Genomic DNA, 21,882 nt, shown 5'->3' on the forward strand with positions numbered 1-21,882 from the left:
TTAAATGAATTCATTAGAACATTCCCAGCTAGGCAGTAAGTACTGTAAATTATTACTGACATTCCGTTAGAAATAGCATGTATTCATTTTTTTTGTTGTTGTTTTCTAAATTAAAGTATAATTACATCATTCCCCTCTCCAACCCCTCTTTGTACCCACCTTGCTCTTTCTCAAATTCATGGCCTTTTTCTCTCATTGTTGTTATATATATTATATATAAATATGTATTATTTATATATTTCCTAGGTAGATGAATCCGATCTTCTTAGTCCCTATGTTACATACATGTGTATATATCTTGGGAAGACTGTCCACTCCTAGCATACCTTAGTTGTCTGTAGTTCCTTACCTGTGACTAGCATTCTTAATTGTAATAATTGTAGGGTAGTGAGAGGCTCTTCCAATTTATAAGAATGATAAGTAATCTCCTTATCAGATTAAGGTACACTTGAAAGTAAGGAGGACACTTAGCCAGAATATATGGTCTGCAGAGCCTGGGGCCATTCTTCCAGCCTGACAATTTGTGGACTCATTATCACCGTTCCTCTCTCCACCCCGCTGGCCCTGGTGGTCCTTTACCTCAGGACTCTTCTCACTGACAGCCCCTGTGGCCATACAGCCTCTGTCTGCTAAGCCTTTTCCGCGTCTTGGGGCCTCTTCCCTTCCCATGTGCTTAGTTGTGCCAATGCATTTGCCCCGGATGACATAGCTGGCCGTTGACAAAGTAGGACTGGACCACAGATGTCATCCTTTCAGAGATAAGTGGTTTGTAAGTTAGTGGGATGATGTTGATGCTGAGACGTTGGTTCTAGGGTGTTCCAAGCACAAGGAACATCATTCTATGCTTGAGACAGGGGGTTGACTCAGAATATCTTTTTTTCTCCTTAGACTAGCTTTGAAATTTGAATTCACTCTCTTTACTCTACATTCCTCCGGGTCGAGAACTGCACTCCATTTCCCACTGTTCCTCTTCAGGGCCTGTTGTCTTGCTCAGCTCCCTCAACCCCAGGGGATGGCCTCAGCTTGATTTCCTCCTCAGTGTCTCCATATGATGCTAATCAGATGCAGTGACCTGCAGGTGTCACGGAGCTTAGTGTCTGTTGTCCTCTTGTGTAATTGGTCACTGAACTCTCATATTTGCACCATGGTGGTAGGAATTACGGTGTGGCAAATGGTGGTTGGTCACAGATTTCTTTCCTTTTAAGTCACGGCACGTAGATCCTGCGTGTTTGGCTCGTTATAGCTGTTTTCTTAGGGAAGACAGCTCTGAGCACTAACAACTAAGTTCCCTCTCATCTCTGAAGTAGGAAGGAGAGCTTTCTTAAGACCCTCCAAGTCATGTTACTGTGAGAGATTGACAGAACCAGAAGCAGGGCCGGCCGCATGCCTTCGTGTGGGGGAGTGCCTTGCCTTTGACTAAAGCGACGTCACAGGAAATGCTGTGCAGATGTTGACTTGGTGCCCTCCCCTGGCTTTACATGGTCCTTTCCTAAGATTTCAGTTCATTATCATGGGTCAGCTTCACCTTAGCATGCTTCATACACAGTCACCTGGATTTCAGTTCATTATCATGGGTCAGCTTCACCTTAGCATGCTTCCTACACAGTCACCTGGATTTCAGTTCACTATCATGGGTCAGCTTCACCTTAGCATGCTTCCTACACAGTCACCTGGATTTCAGTTCATTATCATGGGTCAGCTTCACCTTAGCATGCTTCCTACACAGTCACCTGGATTTCAGTTCATTATCATGGGTCAGCTTCACCTTAGCATGCTTCATACACAGTCACCTGGATTTCAGTTCACTATCATGGGTCAGCTTCACCTTAGCATGCTTCCTACACAGTCACCTGGCGCAAAAGCACCTGAGACTCCTCAGGGTTCACAACCACATGCTTACTCCCCAGGAATAAGAATGTCATCAAGGTCTTGAAGTGTTTTCAGATGTAAAGTATTCTAGGGTGTAGAAAGTTAAAGCTGTCCTTCACTGAAGGCTGAAAAGCAATGCTGTCTTTGGGGTGTAGTTTTCTTTTGTGTTTAATTTTTACATAGGAGAACAATTTAATTAGAACCATAAAATGGAGAATAATGGCCATAATGTAATACTAAGAACTAGGCAGAGCTACAGGTTCTTGGTGGGTATACTGTTGATTAATGAAGAATAATTGGTTGTTGTATTAAGGCAACACCATGTAGTTAAAAGGGAGATTTATTTTGTGGAGTAACTTACAAGTAAAGGGATAGGTTACAGGGTCCTGGAAAGGTGTAGCGCAGTCCAGTGGTGTTCTCTGGAGAACTCTGCTCGGTCTACCTCCTGCGTCCAGGATCCAGGAACCAAAAGAGCCGGCACATCCGGATCTCAGGCCTTAAGGTCTCCTACCTTGTAGGCATGACAGTTACCGAAGCCTCAATGGGGGTACTTTCAGGTCAAAGCTGGAACAGCTGCCCACTACAGCAAGATCTCACAGAGATGCAATCCCAGTCCATAATTTGTTATAGACTGATAATCTGAGCCCTCGTGGGTTCTGCAGGATGTTTGAGTACACAAAATGAACCCAATTCTTCCTAAGCAGTTGCTGGTCAGTGTGGCAGGCTTAGCTGAGCCATGCTTTCTGGAGGGAACCTTATAATTAGTCAACATGTGCAGTCCAGTGCATCCACCATGTGAGCAATATACCTCTCTTTGATTCTTCCCTTCTTTTTCTTTCCTTACATTTTTAATATTTGTATTTATTCTTTGATAATCTCATACAATGTGTAAGTAAACTGCAAAAACTCTGGGTTTCGTGTCCCGGGTTTGGGCACCAAAATGTTAGTAAATTGATGGCTGAAACTGCGAGGAGACAGTTCAGCCCTAGAGGGCGAGGTATCCCGGACACCTCGAGCTGCTTAGAACAAGAGCTCTGCCCTGAAGGTGTCCCTTACTTCAGTGTCCCTCACTGAAGTTGTTTCTTTCACTGGCTTTATCTGAGCCATCCTTCCCTAATTCTGGGATCCAGGGTCAGGGTGGGTTTCTCTAGTCAGCCCCTTTTCCTTACACAATATATTTGATATTCACCTCCCTCTCTCAATTTCTCCCTCACCTTCATACTGTCAACTTTATATTCTCATTTATATGCTGTCCCTGTCTCTTTCTATATTTGTCTGTTTCTCTATTCTCATTCCTTCCCTCCCTCCCTCCCTCCCTCCCTCCCTCCCTCCCTCCCTCCCTCCCCCTTCCCCCCTCTCCCTCTCTGTCTCTGTCTGTCTGTCTCTTTCTGCCAATCTAGTCCAGTCTGTGTTGGGTGACTACTCCTGGGTGTGGGACCTGCCTTGGAGTGTGGGCAATAGATCAGATGTCACTCATTGAAGAAAACTGACTTTCCCTCTTCCTGCCACCTCCCCACCTCCGTGCTGGAATCTTGTCTGGCATGCACTTGTTAAGGTCTTATGCATGCTGTCACAGTCTCTGTAAGTTCATATGTGTGTCTGCCATGTTGTGTCTGGAAAGCACAGTGTCCTTGACGTCATCCTCCACCTCTGGCTCTTACAATGCCTCTGTCCCTCTTCTCCATGGATCACCGAGTCTTGAGGGAGGGATCTAATACAGGCACCCCATTAGGGCTGAACATTTCTTTATATGCTTATTTTGCTTTATTCAAGAAAAAGTTATAAATGCCACAATAATGTCAGCAAGAAACAAAGTTGAGAAAGTAGACAGTTGACTGCATTGTGTAGGAAAATTAGGAGACCGTGGAGGGCAGCATTGTGAATTCACTGACTTCAGTTCCATTATGTTTGCCTTGTGTTTTCATGGGGGAAAATTACTGTTTTTTATTTAAATTTTGTTTTATTTTGAGACATAATAACTACATCATTTCCTTCTTCCCTTTCTTCCTCCAAACTCTTCCCATGTACCCCTCCTTGCTCTCTTTCAAACTCATGGCCTTTTTTCAGTAATTATTGTTACATACATTTATGTATATGTATCAACATATTTATTCATAAATATATAAATACAACCTGCTAGGGCTGAGAATTTTGAAGTCTGTCTTATTTTTTGCTCATTGACCAGTTGCAGGTTTGTGTTACTATCTTCTTACTATTGCAAGAAGCTCTCTGATGAGGTTAAGCCATGGGCCTAGAAGGCATTAGGAGTTGTTCATTTAGCAGAACAGTAGCCTAGGTTTTACTGTAGGCCCATACTCTATCTAGCCACAAGTTCTTGGCCTCATTGACTATGTCAGGAATGGTTTACTTTTACAGAGCAGTCCTTAAATCCAGCTTTGAAACATGATTGGCTACTCCCATAACATTCTTGCCACTGTTGTGCTAGTAGTATCCTACTTGCTAGGCAGGTCGTTATTGTAGTTCCCAGGGTTCATAGCTGGGTGAGAGTGATGATTCATTTTCTCCTCTGGTAGTATGCATAGCATCTTCCAGTACTATGAAATAGTAAGCCAGTAGGGATGAAGCTTCCAGTTGAGTACCAGGTAGATTTCTCTGTGTTCTGTAACTCAAGTATGTGGTGTCTTCAGCAACAGAGTCTTACTGTCAAGTTCTGGATGGCAGTCAAGAGCATTGGAAGAAACTTGTAATGTTTGGGAGAGGAGGGTCTATGGGACACCATTGACCAATGGCTCAAAAAGATGTAGCCCATTCATAGTACTGGGGTTTTTGTTGGGTAGCGTGTGATGTCTAATTGGGCTATTTGTTCTGTTATTATAGGGTATCTCCATTTAAACTGCCATAGTAGGTTTTCATATGGTGTTTTTAAAGGGCCTTTAGTTTTAGTTGTTCCAACACCCCTGCCCTGCCCTCTCATCCCCCAGCCTATTAAAGTCCTTCCTATTCTAAAGTGCCTCGAAAAACTTGTTTACCTAGTATAAGGAGCAAAACATTTACTTGGAAGGGCATCTCAGAAACTTGACCTTACTTAATTATGAATCTAACCTTTCCCTGCTTGGGGGTGGTGAGGAATTACACAAAACCAAATGAGTTTGAGTTCTGCTTCCATCTGAGTGAGAACCAAGTATGCCTGATTCCCTGAGATTTGAGGTTGGCTCAGTGGTGAGCTCGGTTTCTCAGGGAGTCTTTCTGCCAGCACCGAGTGCACAGGGCAGTCTTTACCTCTTCTCTGAATGCACTTAGCTGTAGAGCACCTGAGCCCTGCAGATATTTAAATGCATGTTCTAGCTGTGCTCAGACTGATGAATCACAGTCCCTGGAGAAGAGCCCAGACATCTTCCTTGCTGAACAGCTCCCTAACTGACTCTTAGGGATGCTGAAGTTTGAGGACCACTGACTGCTTGGAAGAGGATTCCAGGATAGACTGCAGAGTGGATAGCTAAAGTTCGCTGAAGTTAGCTTGTTGATACTTGTTCCAACTAAGATAACTTAGTTTTAATTCTGAGGAGTTTCATGTTTAAGTTCTGTTTTCTCAGAACGAAAAAGGAAAGTGTCATGTATGTTCCCAACTGTAAGTATCTTGCATAATCATCTAGGAGTCTCACAGAACATCTTCAGGTCATTCTTATGACTATAAGACGGTGTTGAATGTTTTGAATTTAAGATGGACAATAAGTGATGAATTAATCAATATAGAAGAAAAGTAATTTCTTTATGTATACTCTTCATACTTGCAAATGTCTCCTAAAAATATCCATTTAATTTTTACTACTTTGGTCTTCTAAGCACTTACCATTTCTAAGTACTAAGAGTAATTTATGTCTAGTAGTATAAATTTTGCTGTTTTTTTAAAAAAACTAAGTATGGCATTATTCAAATATTACTCATGGAGAAAAATCCTGCATAAAATGCCACTCTCCAAAAGCTTTTGGAAAGTTGGATGTCTTTTTTTAGCCAGGATTCTGGACTTAAAATAACTTCTTGGTCCATAACTCAGACCTTACAACTTTACCAAAACAAACATAACTGGCATCTTGAATAGCTATTTCTTCTTGCACAGACCGTATTTCCATTTATTGGGCTGTTGAAGGGGTTAGTGTATTATACTAACGTGACCAACACTTTAGTAGCAGTGAGTAAAGAGGCTGTTCTATTGAGAACAGAATTGGGGCTTTTGCGGGATATAGGGGAACAGAAAAACAAGGCTCTTTGCCTGGAATGGTAGAAAGTCTGCACCAATGGTAATGACATCGTTGCTCTTGGAAGCTGTTGATGGAAGCTGAGCCTTGCTTTTGGGAATAAAAAGGAAATAAGGGATTGGTGGTAGTGGGTAGGAAGAGAAACTCCATGTTTCCACTCAGATTAATGATGACCACGACAGACATTTGGGACCGAGACCCCACAAACTAACTGCAGAAGAGAGCTCACTCAAAGCAGTTGCTAGACCAACTGGACTGCACATGTTGACTAATGTGCAACCTTTTGGATATAAGGCTGAGTTCGTGTAAGTATCCCCTGAGAGAGGAAGACTTGGAGCCCTAGATCACGTGCTTGATACCTTAGGAAGAGTGCAGCTCCTCAGTCCCCATCATTTAAGCTAACATAGGTTTTGAGAACAGATGGAATTGTGTGGGGACTCAATCAGAGAGGGATGGGGAAAGTGGTTCTTTTTTTAACCCCCCAGCCTCCTTAAGTACTTATGGATAAGGCTGTTCGTTGTTTTAATAAAAATTGTCCCTGTCACTCTGGCTGCTGGGCATACCAACATCTAGTGAAACAGTGTCCCTTAGACATGAAAGTCGGAGAGAAGCCTCCGGGGCCATGCGGTTTCCTAGTGCAGCTGCTGGTGTGGGTCATGGTACTGATTGTTCCACTTGGAGATTCTCACCATATTTGCCAATTAGCTCTGGAACGGAGCCCAGAGACCACATAGCCCAGCCCCTCCTGTTTAAGTGTAATAAAACTAAGGCCCAGCCTCATTAACCAGCGTGCTTGAACCCAGACAGATGGCAGACAGCAGACCTCAGGACTGTGTGTCCCTGGGATCCCGCTCTACTTCATTCTTCTAGATACACACATTGCAGGAAGAAGGCTTGGCAGGGTGGGTAAAAATGCTTGAAGTAGGAAGGAGGAAACCTGATGTCTAGTGGTCTGACTACACTCTTTTCCTCTCCAACTGAGTTCCTCCTAATGATTTTATTCCAAAAACCGGTTCAAAAGCTTCCTCACTTCAGACATTTCCTAGGCATTCCTGAGCTGAATTATGACTCCCTATTGTCTGTTCACGAAGAACTGTGCCCATTTCCCCCATTATATTTATAATGCTGTAATTAACCCATTGTCCATCCACCCACCTCTCACTACCCGTTAGATTAGGATTCCTAGGAGCATGAATGCATCCTCAGCTTCAGTCTCCATCGAAGCTGAGGACCTGGTGCTTGGTAGTTGCCTCCGTGTCTGATAAGCAAATGGTGAGCTAGTCATTTTCTTAGGCAGTTTCAGCAAATATTTGGCCTTTTTTGGTTGTAAAAACCACACAGGATGGCTGGCCTAAACTGCCATTTTTCAGGCCGTACCATGAGAGTTGATTGAGAACGGGTGCGTCAAGGCAGCCACACATTACTAGGTTGGTACACATGGTCTAGCAACTGCTTTGAGTGAGCTCTCGTCTGCAGTTAGTTTGTGGAGTCTTGGTCCCAAATGTCTGTCGTGGTCATCATTAATCTTCATGGAAACATGGAGTTTCTCTCCCTACCCACTACCACCAGTCCCTTATCACCGTGCTGACTCCCCATGAGGGTGACATGTTAAACAAATCCCAAGGCTCACGTCCAGTTAACTTTAGGAAAACAAAGAAGATTCAAGTACTCAGGTCACTTAAGCTCTTGAGGAGAAGGTTGACTCAGCTCACTACAGGCTTACCACTATGATACAAGTCCGGAATCCTGAAACCTATCTTGGACAGATCAAATTAGATCTGAGAATCAATGCAGAGGCAAATGCCCCCATACACACAGTCCTGTATGACCATGACAACAGAGCTGACCTCTCATCCCAGCTTACCTGTGTGGGCAGAGTCCTTAAAGCTAGGCCCGAGCAGAAGTGAGGGCCGATTTGGACTGCAGGACACACTGAACAGTCACTTGGGATTGAAATTTCAAATCAGCAAATGTAATCGATGATGGTTTTTGCAAGTTCTTGAAATCCAATGGAATATGCTTTGCCCATGTGAGAATTTTTTAGACATGAGTCTAAGCAGCTTCCTATCAGGAAAAAAAATCCAAGTGAGGTAGTAACCAAGTTCTCTTGCTATGATTATTGAGAAAATTGCTGGTCCATTGGGATAGTTCCATACTGTGTTGGTGGTTACTCATCAACTTGACAGAACCTGGGGTCACCTGGGAAGAGGGAGCCTCAAATGATAAATTCTCTATGTAAGATTAGCCTGTGGGCAAGTCTGGGGGGCATTTTCTTGATTAATGATTGATGAGGGAGGCCCCAGACTATGGTGGGTGGTGCCATGCCCAGGCAGGCGGTCTCTGACTATATTAGAAAGCAAAGTAAGCAGGCCTGGAGAGCAAGCCATTAGCAGTATCCTTCAATGGTCTCTGCTCCAAGCTCCTGCCTTGAGTGCCTGCCCTGACTTCCCTCAGTGATGGACTGTGACATGGAAGTGTGAGCCAAATGAACCCTTTCTTTCTACAAGTTCATTCTGGTCCATGTTTTAGCACAGCCTCAGAAAGTAACTAGTACACACATACAGAGAGGCTTAGGATGACTCACCTTACAGTTGTTGACTTCACAATGCTGTGAAAGTGAAACGTGCTCAGTAAAAACTATACTTCAAGGTTTGATTTTTGATCTTCTCCCTGGCAGGCAGTAGACACTGGGATACTCCCAATGCCACTGGGCAACATCAGGCTGCAGCTCCCACTGGGTCACATAATCACAAAGGGGAAATGCTGATACTCTACAGGATGCTAAGTTGTTAAATAGTGGTATTTGGTCCCTTGAGGATATTAAACGTGATAATTTGGTTAGGTATTGACTCCAGTGTCTTGATCTTGCTAGGTAAGCACTCTGCCACTGAACTACATTCCTAGCCCCTCTGGACTGGTCTTGAATTTAAAATTTGATTGTCATGGCTTTACGAGTAGCTGGGGCTAGAGGCACGTTGTCTAGTATTCCCACTTCAGAAAGACCACCATGTCTTTGATGAGAAAGGTACCGGGACAGCTCTGAAACAATAGCATGTTATTTCAGAAGTCTTAGGGAGGAACTGAAGGCAGAAGTTTCTGGAAAAGTCATATTGTCTGCAAAAGGTCAATAGGGAGGTTTGAAAAGGTCAGAAGAGGGCCTGTGCCTGTTGTCTGGGCTCTCCTATGACTACAATCAGTGTCTAAGTGTATAATCAATGGCCAGTATCTTGATTTGCGTTCCTGCACTGCTGAGCACATGCTATATTATTATTTATGTGAGGTGGCTTTCTTTGGTTTGGGACAATCGATTTTTTTTTTAATTGGTGGTGTTCCAATTTCTGATTAAAATCAGTTTCACAGCCGGGTGGTGGTGGTGGTGGTGGTGCACACTTTTAATCCTAGCCCTCAGGAGGCAGAGGCAGGTGGATCTCTGTGAGTTCGAGGCCAGCCTGGTCTACAGAGCAAGTTCCAGGACAGGCACCAAAACTACACAGAGAAACCCTGTCTCGAAAATCAAAAAGAAAAGAAAAAAAAATCAGTTTCACTAAACATGTGGGGTAAAACCCGAACTTCCCCCGTTTTCAGCTGCCACCCTAGGCTAGGTAATTTCTGCATTCACCGTTATTTTGTACTGGCACTTGTAACTCTTATCTAGATCTACCACAGTTTAGGTGCGGCACCTACACTCACATGTATTTAATATGTGCAGTCCAGTGACTCTTTTTTTTTTTTTTTTTTTTTTTTTTTTTTTAAAGATTTATTTATTTATTATGTATACAGAAGACGGCACCAGATCTCATTACAGATGATTGTGAGCCACCATGTGGGTGCTGGGAATTGAACTCAGGACCTCTGGAAGAGCAGTCGGTGCTCTTAACCTCTGAGCCATCTCTCTAGCCCCGAGTGACTCTTAATGTAGTCAGAATTACTGATCTACAAACAGAATTAGAACATTTCCATCAGTTCAGAGAAACTCTGCTCAGAACCACTTTCTGTTACTCTGTAATTCCATTTCACCCTTATCCACCACTTATCAACTTCCTGCTCTGTAGATTTGACTCTTCTGGGAATTTCACATGAGGAATAATAAATATGTGGCCTTTTGAGTTAGTTTGTTCCCCTTAGGATGATGCTGTTGGGATTCCCCCACTACTACCATAGAGCAAGTAGTACATGGTTCCTTTCTTTGCTGAGTAATATTCCACTTCTGATAGACCACTTTTTGTGCATCCTTCAGCTGTGGGACATTTGTGTTGTTTCTCCCTTTGGACTCTTAAGAATAATGCTGGGGGGGGGTTGTTTTGTTTGTTTGTTCTGAGACAGGCTTTCTCAGTGTAGCCCTGGCTATCCTGGAACTCACACTGTAGACCAGGCTGGCCTCGAACTTGGTGATCTACCTGCCTCTGACTCCTGAGGACTGGGATTAAAGGCGTGCGCCACCATGCCCAGCTGTTGTGCTTCCTGTGTATAATGCTGTTGTCAGTGTTGGTGTTTAAATTTTCTGTGTTCATTTCTCGTGAAGGTATAGCTACTGGTGGGATTTTGGTACATATAGAAATGACATGCTGAACTCCCTGAGGATCTGCCGGATTGTTTCTGAGGGAACTATACCATTCATGTCCCTACTAACAACGTGTGTGTGTGTGTGTGTGTGTGTGTGTGTGTGTGTGTGTGTGTGTGTGTATTCTTTATCATCTGGCAACACTTGTGACTGACAGTCCAGTGCTCTGTTGTGGTCCTCCTCATGGTTGTGAAGAGGCATATCATTATGGTCTGCTTTACACTTCTCTGATGTCTCCTAGAATATAATAGGTTACTCCCTCCTGACACAGCGTTTTCCTTTACTGTCCAGACATTAAATAAAGACAGCACTCTAGGAAATTAAGGACACAGTTCATACTGACTGCCGCCCCTTTCTGTGGCATTCCATGCTTCACCAGGCCCTAGTACAAGGGCCAGCAGGAGCATGAATGTGTGCCACACACTTACTTCTTCCTGGTGCTGAATCCCAGGGAGGTGACCTGATGGGCCTGCCTTGGCTTAGGTGTCTACCTCTTGGTTCGTGTTTCTGCCTGAGCAGTGCAGAGATGAGCAGGGGCATTTGGAAAGGTAACAGGGTGCTTTTGTGGAGGGAGAACTGATGACCACAAGTAGCCATGTCCTGCCCATCTCTGTGCTTCTCACAGAAAGCTGGGAATCAAATAATCATGCCCTGTACATTGTCATGGTGGAAATGCTAGTTTTATTCATTCATTCATTTGTTTGTTTGCTTGTTTGTTTTGTTTTTTTTGAGACAGGGTTTCTCTTTGTAGTTTTGGTGCCTGTCCTGGATCTCACTCTGTAGCCCAGGCTGGCCTCAAACTCACAGAGATCCTCCTGGCTCTGCCTCTTGAGGGCTGGGATTAAAGGCGTGTGCCACCACCATCCAGCTTATTTTTTTTTATATACATCTCCACAGTACACAGAAGCATTGTGCTTTAATTTTACATATGCTTTGGTTGGATACCAAGAATGTTTCAAATATACAGCCTGTTTGATCCTTAGTAATCTTATAGTTTCTAGTTGTATGCATTAATGATTCTGATTTTATATGTTTTGACCTGATTGCACTCTGAGTACATTTTTGGGAACTAGTTTGAGAAGTCAGCCGCCATCAAATGACATGATGAGAAAATGTTCCTGAGCTCCAGCAACCTAGCAAATGAGTGTCCCCCATGTCATTGGTCAGGGTTTGGGCCAGCAGGTGTGAGTAGATGCTGAACAGCAGCTTTCTCTCATGCGGCCGGTTCCAAGTCACCAGGGCTGGGAGCTCAAGACGCAATGCCAATGTGAATGGTGCAAAGGGTCACTTTATTGGAAGCTGTTGGAAAAAACAATGCTGGGGAGATCTGGGTCTCACTGAAGGTGCCTGCAAGGACGTGGACATTTTCATGTCACAGTCTCTAGTGCACACTGCTGTGGTATCAGCCAAGCCAAAGGCCTCAGCTGCTTGCATGGGAAGTGGCAGGGTTAAAATGGCAGGTGAGTGTAGTCAGAAACGAGACATCCTTCCATGGAGGCAGATGCTTAGGATATTTATATTGTACCTTAAGGTCTTTCTGCCCTCAGCCTTCAAATAGAGACTGGGGGCCATGATTGCAGGTACTCTGGCTCCTGTGAATTGCTCTAGGGTACATTTAGCTCTCTAAAACTACAGTATCTACTAACAGACCACTGAATGTACTTCAGTCACTTCTGCTTACTACTTGGCCAAAGATTACATTGTGATTTTTGCAGTGTTTTTTCCTTTTAAATAATAACCTAATTTAGATTTTTTTTTCTATTTTAATTCAAGGTATTCATCGTCGGAAATAAGAAAGCAGTTTACACTCCCTCCCAACCTTGGACAGTACCATCGGCACAGCATTAGTACATCTGGTTTCCCCTCCCTTCAGCTAGTAAGTATGTGTTACAGGTTTGTTTGACCAGTGGGCGGGGCAGAAGTGCCTGGCATCTAAACTGTCCCCCAACCAACCTTAGTTCATTTGGCACCTAGCATTCTATGCGCATTGCTTCGTGACTCTGCCTGCCTTTAGATATCCAGACATCTCTCTCTGCCAAACAGGATGTGCGTAGAATGAGACAGCCCAAAACCGTGGTTCTGATGTTGTCTACTTAGGGAACTCACAGGCTACTCAAACTCATCCCAGTTACAGCTCATATGTGGGGAGGGGAGTCACCTAGAAATTGACCACTATTTTTAGCATGCTTTGGTTGGAAATTTTTCATTGACAAATCTCAAAAGTCCAAGTTACTAATCTTTCTTATGAAATAATTTTCTTGGAAGTGAAATTTACTTGCTATGAAACTGATCAAGTTTAGGAACACGGTTTGGTGAATCTGGGCATTTTATTTGACGTTTAACCTCTACTCAGTCAAGGTCTAGAGCGCGCCCCCTCTTACCCTTTTGTATCCCCTTAATCCCATCCCAGGCGGTCACAGATCCTTGCTGTGGTTGTAGTTGTCCCTGCCTGGCACTTCGCACAGTGACATACATCTATCACATAGGAGAGCAAACCTTTAGTTTTAAGACACACCACAGTCCCCTTTCAAGGTGCCAACTGGGGCGTGCATATGTGTGTCATATTATTTAGGGACCGAAGGCCAGATGTGTGTCTTCACGGAGACGGTTTGTAACCCAGAAGTGGTCCCACTTCCTCTGACAGGCTGAGTCTGCTCTACCTTTACTTCCTCACACAGCCCAGCCCACAGCCCCGCTCGCTCGCTGGCTGGCTGATCTAGTGGTTATCTTGAGAAGGTTAGGTTATTTTTTTGTTTCTAGTTATTACTTCAAAACCACTTCTGCTCTTAGAAATTTTGTAACCATCCCCCGTTTCCTGTATCGGCCATTTTGTCGCCTGCAACAGTTCCCCCGCCGCGTTAACTGTGTGTCTGCAGGTATGTTGACTGGCGTGATCTGTGGTTATTTCCAAAGGATAGTTTATGTGTTGTGTCAGTAATGAAACAGTACTAACAAATATGTAGCGCCTTCACAGTGAGAGGTGACCTTGTGGTGACATCTTTCTGAAAACCCTGTTTAGGACTTTGGAGCCTTGCTAGGCCACGGTTTATTCATCTTTTCCTGTCGGCTTCAGAACTTCAGCTTATGGTAAATGCACAACAAGTGTGCAGTGTCTGTGTTCTCGGAGTAAAGTAAACCGAGATACGGTGCATATCAGCTTAACTTGGTGATTTCTGACTCCCGATGTATTTCAAAATGTGCAAAATTTTTGTTGAAAAGTGGTTGGATGTGCTTTTTTTTTTTTTAATTTTAAACAGTGTGGGGAGCTTTGGTGATTTTAAAAATTACTTTCTGTAGTAGCTGTTGGGGAAATAGTGTGGATACAGTGAAGAGGTTTTTAAGGAAGTTTGCAGGTTTAACCCCTTCTCTCCTTATCAGCCTTTGTGATCGATAACACTGAGGCCTTGCATTATCATCGCAGGAGAAATCCTTCTTAAATGGAGAGTTACAAAGGAAAACAATGCAATATTTGCAAGTGTCCTTTCAGTACTTTGCTGTGTCTTCAGAAGGTTTTGACAAAAGTGAGTTACTTCAGTAGCTGGGAAGTCAAATGTGACTTAGCTGCCCATATTCTAACAGAAGGTATGAAGGACCAGGGGAAAGGTTAAAATGCTACAAGAATCACTTCTCCGGTCACCTTATAAATTCTACAAGAATCACTTCTCTGGTTGCCATCATTCAATCCTGGCCCTATTTGAATATAACTGTTCCTCACATGTTTCTATTCCCGCGTGTCACAATGTAGCTTCCTCAGGCCTTCCCGCAGCTCTCCCCGCCAGTTTCAGCACAGGCTTGCCCTGTTTCTTCTACCTGCCCTGCGGCAGTCAGTATACCTGCTCTTCCTTCTTAGCTCCTGTGCTCTGTTTTAGAAAACCGGGGCTCCCCAGCATCATCTGTTCTCATGTGGTGGTGTGGGACTGTGGGACTGTGACTCCTCTGCAATCAGCTTCTCAGACAAGGCTCCCAGGAGAAATCACCAAAGTACAAGGTGATTTTCCTTTACCTTGGGAACATTTCTTTTCCTTGATAAATAGTGGAAGGTTTTAGTAAGAGTCACTTTTAGCAAGGCGGAGGAGTGACTTATTACTCTCAAGCTGACAGAGCTTTAGAAACTATATTAAATCAGAGGCTGAAGGTAGACTAATTGTGCATCGTTTGGGCTAATTAAAAAAAAAGACCATTTCTTTTGCTTTTAGTAATATGATCATTTTCATAACCTCATATGTTGATATAAATGGTTGATTAAAAAATATATTTAGTTGAAGTCCGGTCATTGCTGTTGGCAAGAGTTAAAAGTCTGGGGTCAGATGAGCCTAAGGTGAAGGGTTGGTTGTCACTTATTGGCTGTATAACTTGGGACAAGTCACCTAACCTTTCTGAAGATTTCAGTTCCCTTTTCTGCAAAATTGGCAGCTTATGTTCCCTCCGAAGTATCAATGTAGAGTTCTGTAGTAGAGCCTGTGTAAATAGTGGGTAATATGTTGCCTTGGCTACTTGGCACTATAGAGACTCTATTGATCATTAAAAGGTAAGTAGGAGATGATTCCAGCTCAGTGAGGCTTTGTGATCTATTTGGGAAGATGAGTCATCCAGAGGGCCACATTGGCTTCAAATGTGATGGGCATTCAGAAGAATGATCCATAATGTGATAGGAAGCCCAAGCTTGCTGGAGGAGCTGAGAAGACCCAGAAGATGGGTCTGCAGCCCTAATAGTTCATTAGAAACACTCAGCTTCTCTTTACACTTCTAGCCAGCCTCTCCCTCAACCCCCCCCCGGGGGGGGGGAGGGGAGGTGCAGAACAGCTAAGTCAGAATTCCAAAGGATAGCCACCAACAGTATTTTAACATTGCAGAATGTTGACAGGTCTCCCAAGATAGGGGCTGAGAGTCATTTACGGATTCTCAGGGAAGTGGGGGATATTCAAAATAGCAGAAGGCGTATACAGAGCAGTGGTTTCTTTTGTTTCCCTGAGTGCTCTGAGTTGTAGATGTATAGTAAGCAAGGACCACATGCTACCCCTGTAGGTAATCCTCACAAATACAGCTCTCTGTCATATATCTAATAAATGAGTAGGAGGCAGTACATTATATTGTCTCCTTTTGTTTTATTCAGTTTTTTTTTTTTTTTTTGTTTTTTTTTTTTTTTTTTTTTTTTTTTTTTTGTTTTCCGAGACAGGGTTTCTCTTGTGTAGCTTTGCGCCTTTCCTGGATCTCACTTGGTAGCCCAGGCTGGCCTCGAACTCACAGAGATCCGCCTGCCTCTGCCTCCCGAGTGCTGGGATTAAAGGCGTGCGCCACCACCGCCCGGCTTTCAGTTTTTGTTTTTAATGCTAGCTTTAAATGCCTGATGATGACTGTGTGTACAAATATTTTCAAAATAAATAAGCTACTTTTTAAAAAATTACGCTAGTTTTGTGTGTGCATAAGCATGCCAGTAGAGGTCAGAGTTCAACTTGCAAGAGCTTGTCCTCTCCTTCTACCACATGAATGGATCCTGGGGACTGAACTCGGGTCATCAGGCTTGAGGGCAGGCACCTTTACCCCCTGAGCCATCTCACCAGCCCAATAAACTACTAGAGAGGAGGGCCCCTGGCCATCCCATGGCCTGGCCTGAGATATCCACCAGCTTTGGCATTCTCCGCTGCCACTGTCATGGAAGCAGGTTAACCAGAGATTTGGTGTCAACCAAGTCTACGTAAGCAAATAACACCTGATGCTTGTATGAAAACAAAACTGTAAATGTAAAAAACCTTCTCTCTGCTTAGTAAAAGTGGAAGGTATAGTAAGTACATAGAAGAAAAGTTTGGGATCTGTGCTCTAAGGAAGATTGAAGTCTTGTTTGGTGGTTAATAACCTTAAGTATATTTTCTGGAGGAAAATATACTATATTAAAAAATATTAATAGAAAAGTCTGAAGTGAAATGAAAGGAACAGCCAGACCCTGACGGCTCTGGATGAAGTAAAGGATGTAAAAACGCCACACCCTGGGCACGCACCTGAGCACCATGGCTGTAGGACGTGTTTGTATGTCTAACATTCATGTTTTAAAGAAGTCTCGTGCCTGGGAAGCATTCCTTCCTGTGTGCACATTGGCTTCTGGGAAGTACAGCACCCCTTTTCTGTGCCAGCTAGGGATGACTTGAGTGCTGACCGAACTCTCAGCCTCCTTTGTGCCTCTGACTCTGTTGTTCTTTTTCACTTACTTTTTCTCAGAGTTAACTGTTCTGTGTCGTTGACTGTACTGGAGGGACAGGGTGGAAAATGAAGTGCTCAGTGTAGTTTCCGTGCACATTCACAGTGGAGGATAAAATGCAAGCATTCTGCATGCAGAGCAGGCACTTTGTTGTGGTCACTGTAGACAGGGGTTGAAACAAGCTGGGCAGATGGCCCAGTGTGTAAAATGCTTAACTCTTAGGCGTGAGGACCTGAGTTCAATCCCCAGAACCCATGTAAAAAGCTAGGTATGGTGGCACCTGTTTATAATCCCAGAGCTGGGAAAGTGGAGACAGACACCGTCATCGGCTTCATGGGCTAACTCACCTAATCTAATAGCCCCATGTCCAAGCGAGAGCCCCTGCCTCCAAAACCAAGGTAGATGGCCCCTGAGGAAAGGTTGACCCCTGGCCTTCACATGTGTGTACAACAACATGTGCATGTGCACACACATATCTGATTTATTAAAAACAGATTGATGGGCATGATGCCATCTCAGCACCTACAGTGGCATCAGTGGAAGATTTCCGTTGGTAGAGGCAGGAAAGCAAGCTGCTTCTAGGTCACAAAGGACTCTGAAATCACGGATGCCAGAGGAAATCTTCCACCTTTAGCTTTGTTTGTAGAAACAAATGTAGAACAGTGACTGCGATTTTCATCCACTAAGGAGATGTTTATTGGGTCTTACTCTGTACCAGGAACTGCCCCAAGAGCTATGGATGACAGTCATTAATGTAACGAAGAACCCATCCTTTGTTCTTGAGAACATTTTAGAGTGGGAGGTGGGTGTAAACAAATAAGTGACTGTCAGCTGTGATGAGGGCAGGAGGGGCATGGGATAGCAACACAGATAAGATGCTATTTTAGGTGAGGTGCTCTGCCAGGACCTCTCTCTGAGTAATTGCCAGATGATGGGGCAGACCATTGTCTATTCCCGGTCTTTGGACCATCTCTCCTGTAACAGGTACTGAGTTTTCGCTCTGAGTTTCAAGAACATGACAAGTGTTTTATTTTAGCTGACTAGACTTTTTCTTCTCTGACAGTTGCACATAGATACATTTTCCTCTGAGGCTTCTACTTTCCAGTGCTCAGTGCTCATTCACTAAGCATAACTATGTTTCACAGTGCCTTTTAAGTGCATTTCATTACCTGTGCTTGGGTTGTTCATAATACACTTACGCTTGTCATTACACTTATAATATCTGAGCATTCAATCCCATGAGAAGTTCTGAGCAGAATTTGTGGGTAGTTGTAAATGCATTTTTTTTAACCTGTTTTGATGCACACTTAACTACTACCTTGTACTTTAGTTATCTTACAAAATACTGATTCTCTGGAAGGCCTGTAAGAGAAAACAATCAAAATTATAGTTGTTAAGAACACAGCCTGACTATATTTGAATTCCAAACGTGGTACTTCCTAGCCATGTCATCAGTGGCAAATTATTAAATCATCTGAAATAATTAATGTGCGTGTTTCGCTGGGTTCCAGTGAGGCTGATCTGGAAAGGCCCTTCATGAGTACTGTGGTCGCTTCCTCAGCTGACTTCAGGTTGCAGTCAGAACCAGCGACCTTCCTACCTTTGCCGCCTGCTGATCAAGGGGAGCTGTGTAGCTCCTGAGGTCCACCCTGTAACCCTCTACTGGGCCTCCTTTTCCATCCCGCTGACAATGAGCACTATGTACCTCAGCCATCTTAAAGGATCTGGGTTGGAAGTAGGACCGTGCATTTAGTCAGGGATCCTTAGAGGGGCAGAATTGATGGAATGGATATCTATATATTAAAAGGAGATTATTAAATCCCTTACAGGCTGTGTTCTGGCTAGTCCAACAATGGCTGTCCTTTGACAGAAAGGCCAAGAACCCAGCCGTTGTTCAGTCCACAAAGCTGGATTCTCAGCTGGTCTTTCATGTACATTGGGATCCCAAAGAAGTAGGTTCTAATCCAAGCAAGGGAGCGCCTCGGCATTAGGATAGACGAACTTGCTGGAGAGCAAGCAGGTAAAACGCAAAAGCCTCCCTCTTCCATGTCCTTTTATGTGGGCTGCCACTAGAAGGTGTGGCCCAGATTTAGGGTGGGTCATCTGACATCAAAGATCTGGATTTAAGGTGTGTCTTCCTGTCTCAGATGATCCAATCCAGAAAAACCCCTCACAGGTATATCCAGCTGCTTGAGTTTTGGTTGGTTCCAGATGTAGTCACATTGACAACTAAGACTAGCCTTCACAGGCAGCTTTATCTTCTGTCTCCAGTGTAAGTTATTTCTGTCTCCATCACTACCAGGACAGCAGAGGTGAGAAAGGGAGGCGAGAGCCATAGTTACCTTCTGGAGTCTTTTCGCCCTTGGCCTCTTCACCAGCCCTGCTCTTCCACCCCAGCTTGAAGCCTGCCGGTATTTAGACTCAAGGGGATGAAAAACCAGTTTTGTCAGCCCTTCCTTCAGGCCTGCCCTCCCTTAGCACAAGTCAGGAATCTGGGCTTTTGTTTTGAGATGCTTTGCGGGTAGAGGAGAACAGTGTTCACTTGGGCTGGCGACTCCAGACAGTCTTCCATAAAGGAACGCTTCAGAGAGCTGAGTCTTTACCGTTGTTGCTATTGTTATTCTTGAGCCAATCTTCTTGATCTAAGTGTCTCTCGCTGCCTTAAGGCAGTGTCCTGGATCTTTGCATGCCATAGGCTAGAAAGTGTGTTTTGTTAATAGGCAACTGGCAAAATGTTGCCAATTCTTGATGCTATCAACTAAAGAGCAGCATTGTTTGAGGAACCCTGGGTTTCTATCCTCTCTCTGCTATTCTCTCCCTGCTCCATGGGAGACACTCCTCAGCAGACAGGTCTCCTCAGCCGACATTGAGTATTTGCTCGCCCAGCTTCAGTCCAGTGAGCTTCTTCCCAACCGGTACTGTTTGGAAGTCTCAGCCCTAGAGGGATTTAGCCGCAAACCTAGCTCCGTGTCAGCTGGGATTGTGGCTAACGTGCTGGCTTGGAGCAGCAGTCTATAGCCGGTTCCCTTCTCGGGCCAAGGGAAACACTGCGTCTGAGCACACAGCGGGAGGGGTGCTGTGTTTGCCTGAGTTTCTGGAAAATTGCCTTCTCTCTCCCTTTCACTGTGTTTGGGTAAACAAAACATGGCCTCAGAGGGCTTTCACAGGAGAAATTATAGAAATTCCTCAAAGCCCGTGATCTCATTTTGGATCTCCTCAGGATTCCTCATCAAGCTGCAATTAAGCAGAGAAAAATTCTGCCTCGGGGTGTGATTTGAATGACTCACCGTGTTGTGACTTGACTTTCTGCTACTGCCTTTCTTCCCCCTGGCCTGTCACCACCACGGTTTGACAGCTTCTCCAGCATTTAGGCTAAAAGTGAAGCGCTGAGTCGGAGGGAGGGCAGGGCAGCTATCCACCGCCTGCGTGCCTGTATGTCTGTGTCCTCCACCAGGCAGCCTGGTGGGAACAGCCCTCTTCTCTCTCTCTCCCTCCAGCCTCAGCTTTATGAGCCCGTGGAGCCCGTGGACTTTGAAGGACTCGTGATGACGCACTTAAACAGCCTGGACGCGGAGCTGGCCCAGGAGCTGGGGGACCTCACCGACGACGACTTGCATGTGGCGTTCACACCCAAGGAATGTAGGACTTTGCAGCCCTCTCTGCCAGAGGAAGGGTAAATTATTTTCTCATAATATGAGAGGGGAAGGGTGTTGATTCTGGACCTCTTTTCCTTTCTTATTTCTTGAGATAGGGTCTCACTGTGTAGCCTAAGCTGAACTCAAAGTGGCAATCCTCCTGCCCCGGCCTCCCAAGTGCTAGGCTCACAGGTGTGCTGCGGCAGCACACCCAGCTCTTGAATGTGCTCTTGAAAAAAAAAGCAAACTTTGGGTTGGGGTGGGGGTGGAAGTGGGAGTGGGCTATAAGGCAGTGTTGAAATGCTTGTGGAGCATGTGCAAGGTCTTGGGTTTGATCCCTGGCATTACAAGAAGTTTGTACATTTTTCAATTAGACAAAACATTTCAGGGACGGACGAGTTGGGTCACATGGTTTTGTGTCTGCTGCACAAGTGTGAAGACTTGAGTTCAGATCCCCAGCATCCACAGGAAAAGCAAGGCATGGTGACTTGCCCAGCAACTCTAGTGCTAGAAAAGCAGAGAGTAGCCCTGGGGCTTGCTGGCTAGCCAGGCTAGCCAGTTAGTAAGCTCCAGGGTCACTGAGAGACCCTCCCTCCAAAACTAAAGAGTGATTGAGGAAGACGTCCAACATCTGCTTATGGCCTCCCCATGTACGCACAGACTCATCGGCATACACACACACACACACACACACACACACACACACACACACACACACACGTATTTGAAAAGGAGGAAAATTACTCAGTCCATTAAAATACAAAGCACATATAGCATTGCTACCTAGATGTAGACAGTTTGTTTATTTGTTTTGTGGTGCTGAGGACTTAGCCCAGGGCCTCACACATGGTAGGCAGATGTACACGGTTTCTAAATTGGTTTAGCCCAAGGCTTTGGAAAGCCTTGTTGGAACTAAGTAAGACACAGTTCAGAGGATGCAGCGGAATGGGATGGGACAGTCCAAAGCTAAGATTACAGAGCCTGGAACTGGACAGTTGGGTTCCAGCTTAGTGGCCATAGGCTACTTCTGTGACCTCAATAAGCCTCATGGTCTCTATTGGCAGAGTGTTGGGAGTCTTCATAACAAGTATTGAAATGCCTCTACTGGAAGCATCTTATGGGCCAGTAAGACGGTTCAGCAGGTAAAGAAAGGCTGCCATCCTGACAACTTGAGCTCTATTCCCAGAACTGACTCACTCAAGTTGTCTTCTCTTTGCCACATATATACACACACTCTAAATGAATGTAAAAGAGTTTTTTTTTTTTTTTTAAGATTTATTTATTTATTATGTATACAGCATGTATGACTGCCGGCCAGAAGAGGGCACCAGAACTCATTACAGGTGGTTGTGAGCCACCATGTGGTTGCTGGGAATTGAACTCAGGACCTCTGGAAGAACAGTCAGT

At 44.5% G+C, this 21,882-nt stretch overlaps 1 protein-coding gene across 2 annotated transcripts in view; it reads left to right on the forward strand.

Moving 5' to 3' along the window:
• The window catches only part of Dock8 (dedicator of cytokinesis 8), a 212,403-nt gene that overhangs the window by 39,666 nt on the left and 150,855 nt on the right, over positions 1-21,882 (forward strand). The window contains exons 2-3 of one of the 2 annotated variants that reach the window (XM_042262086.2): positions 12,421-12,523; positions 20,338-20,513. In XM_042262086.2, the coding sequence (XP_042118020.2) occupies positions 12,421-12,523; positions 20,338-20,513 (279 nt within the window). Of the gene's footprint in view, positions 1-12,420; positions 12,524-13,413; positions 13,524-20,337; positions 20,514-21,882 lie in introns of those variants that run through there. The other variant, XM_076561526.1, reaches the window with a different exon arrangement.

This window comes from Peromyscus maniculatus, chromosome 1, assembly GCF_049852395.1.
Source record: "Peromyscus maniculatus bairdii isolate BWxNUB_F1_BW_parent chromosome 1, HU_Pman_BW_mat_3.1, whole genome shotgun sequence".
NCBI lineage: Eukaryota > Metazoa > Chordata > Mammalia > Rodentia > Cricetidae > Peromyscus > Peromyscus maniculatus.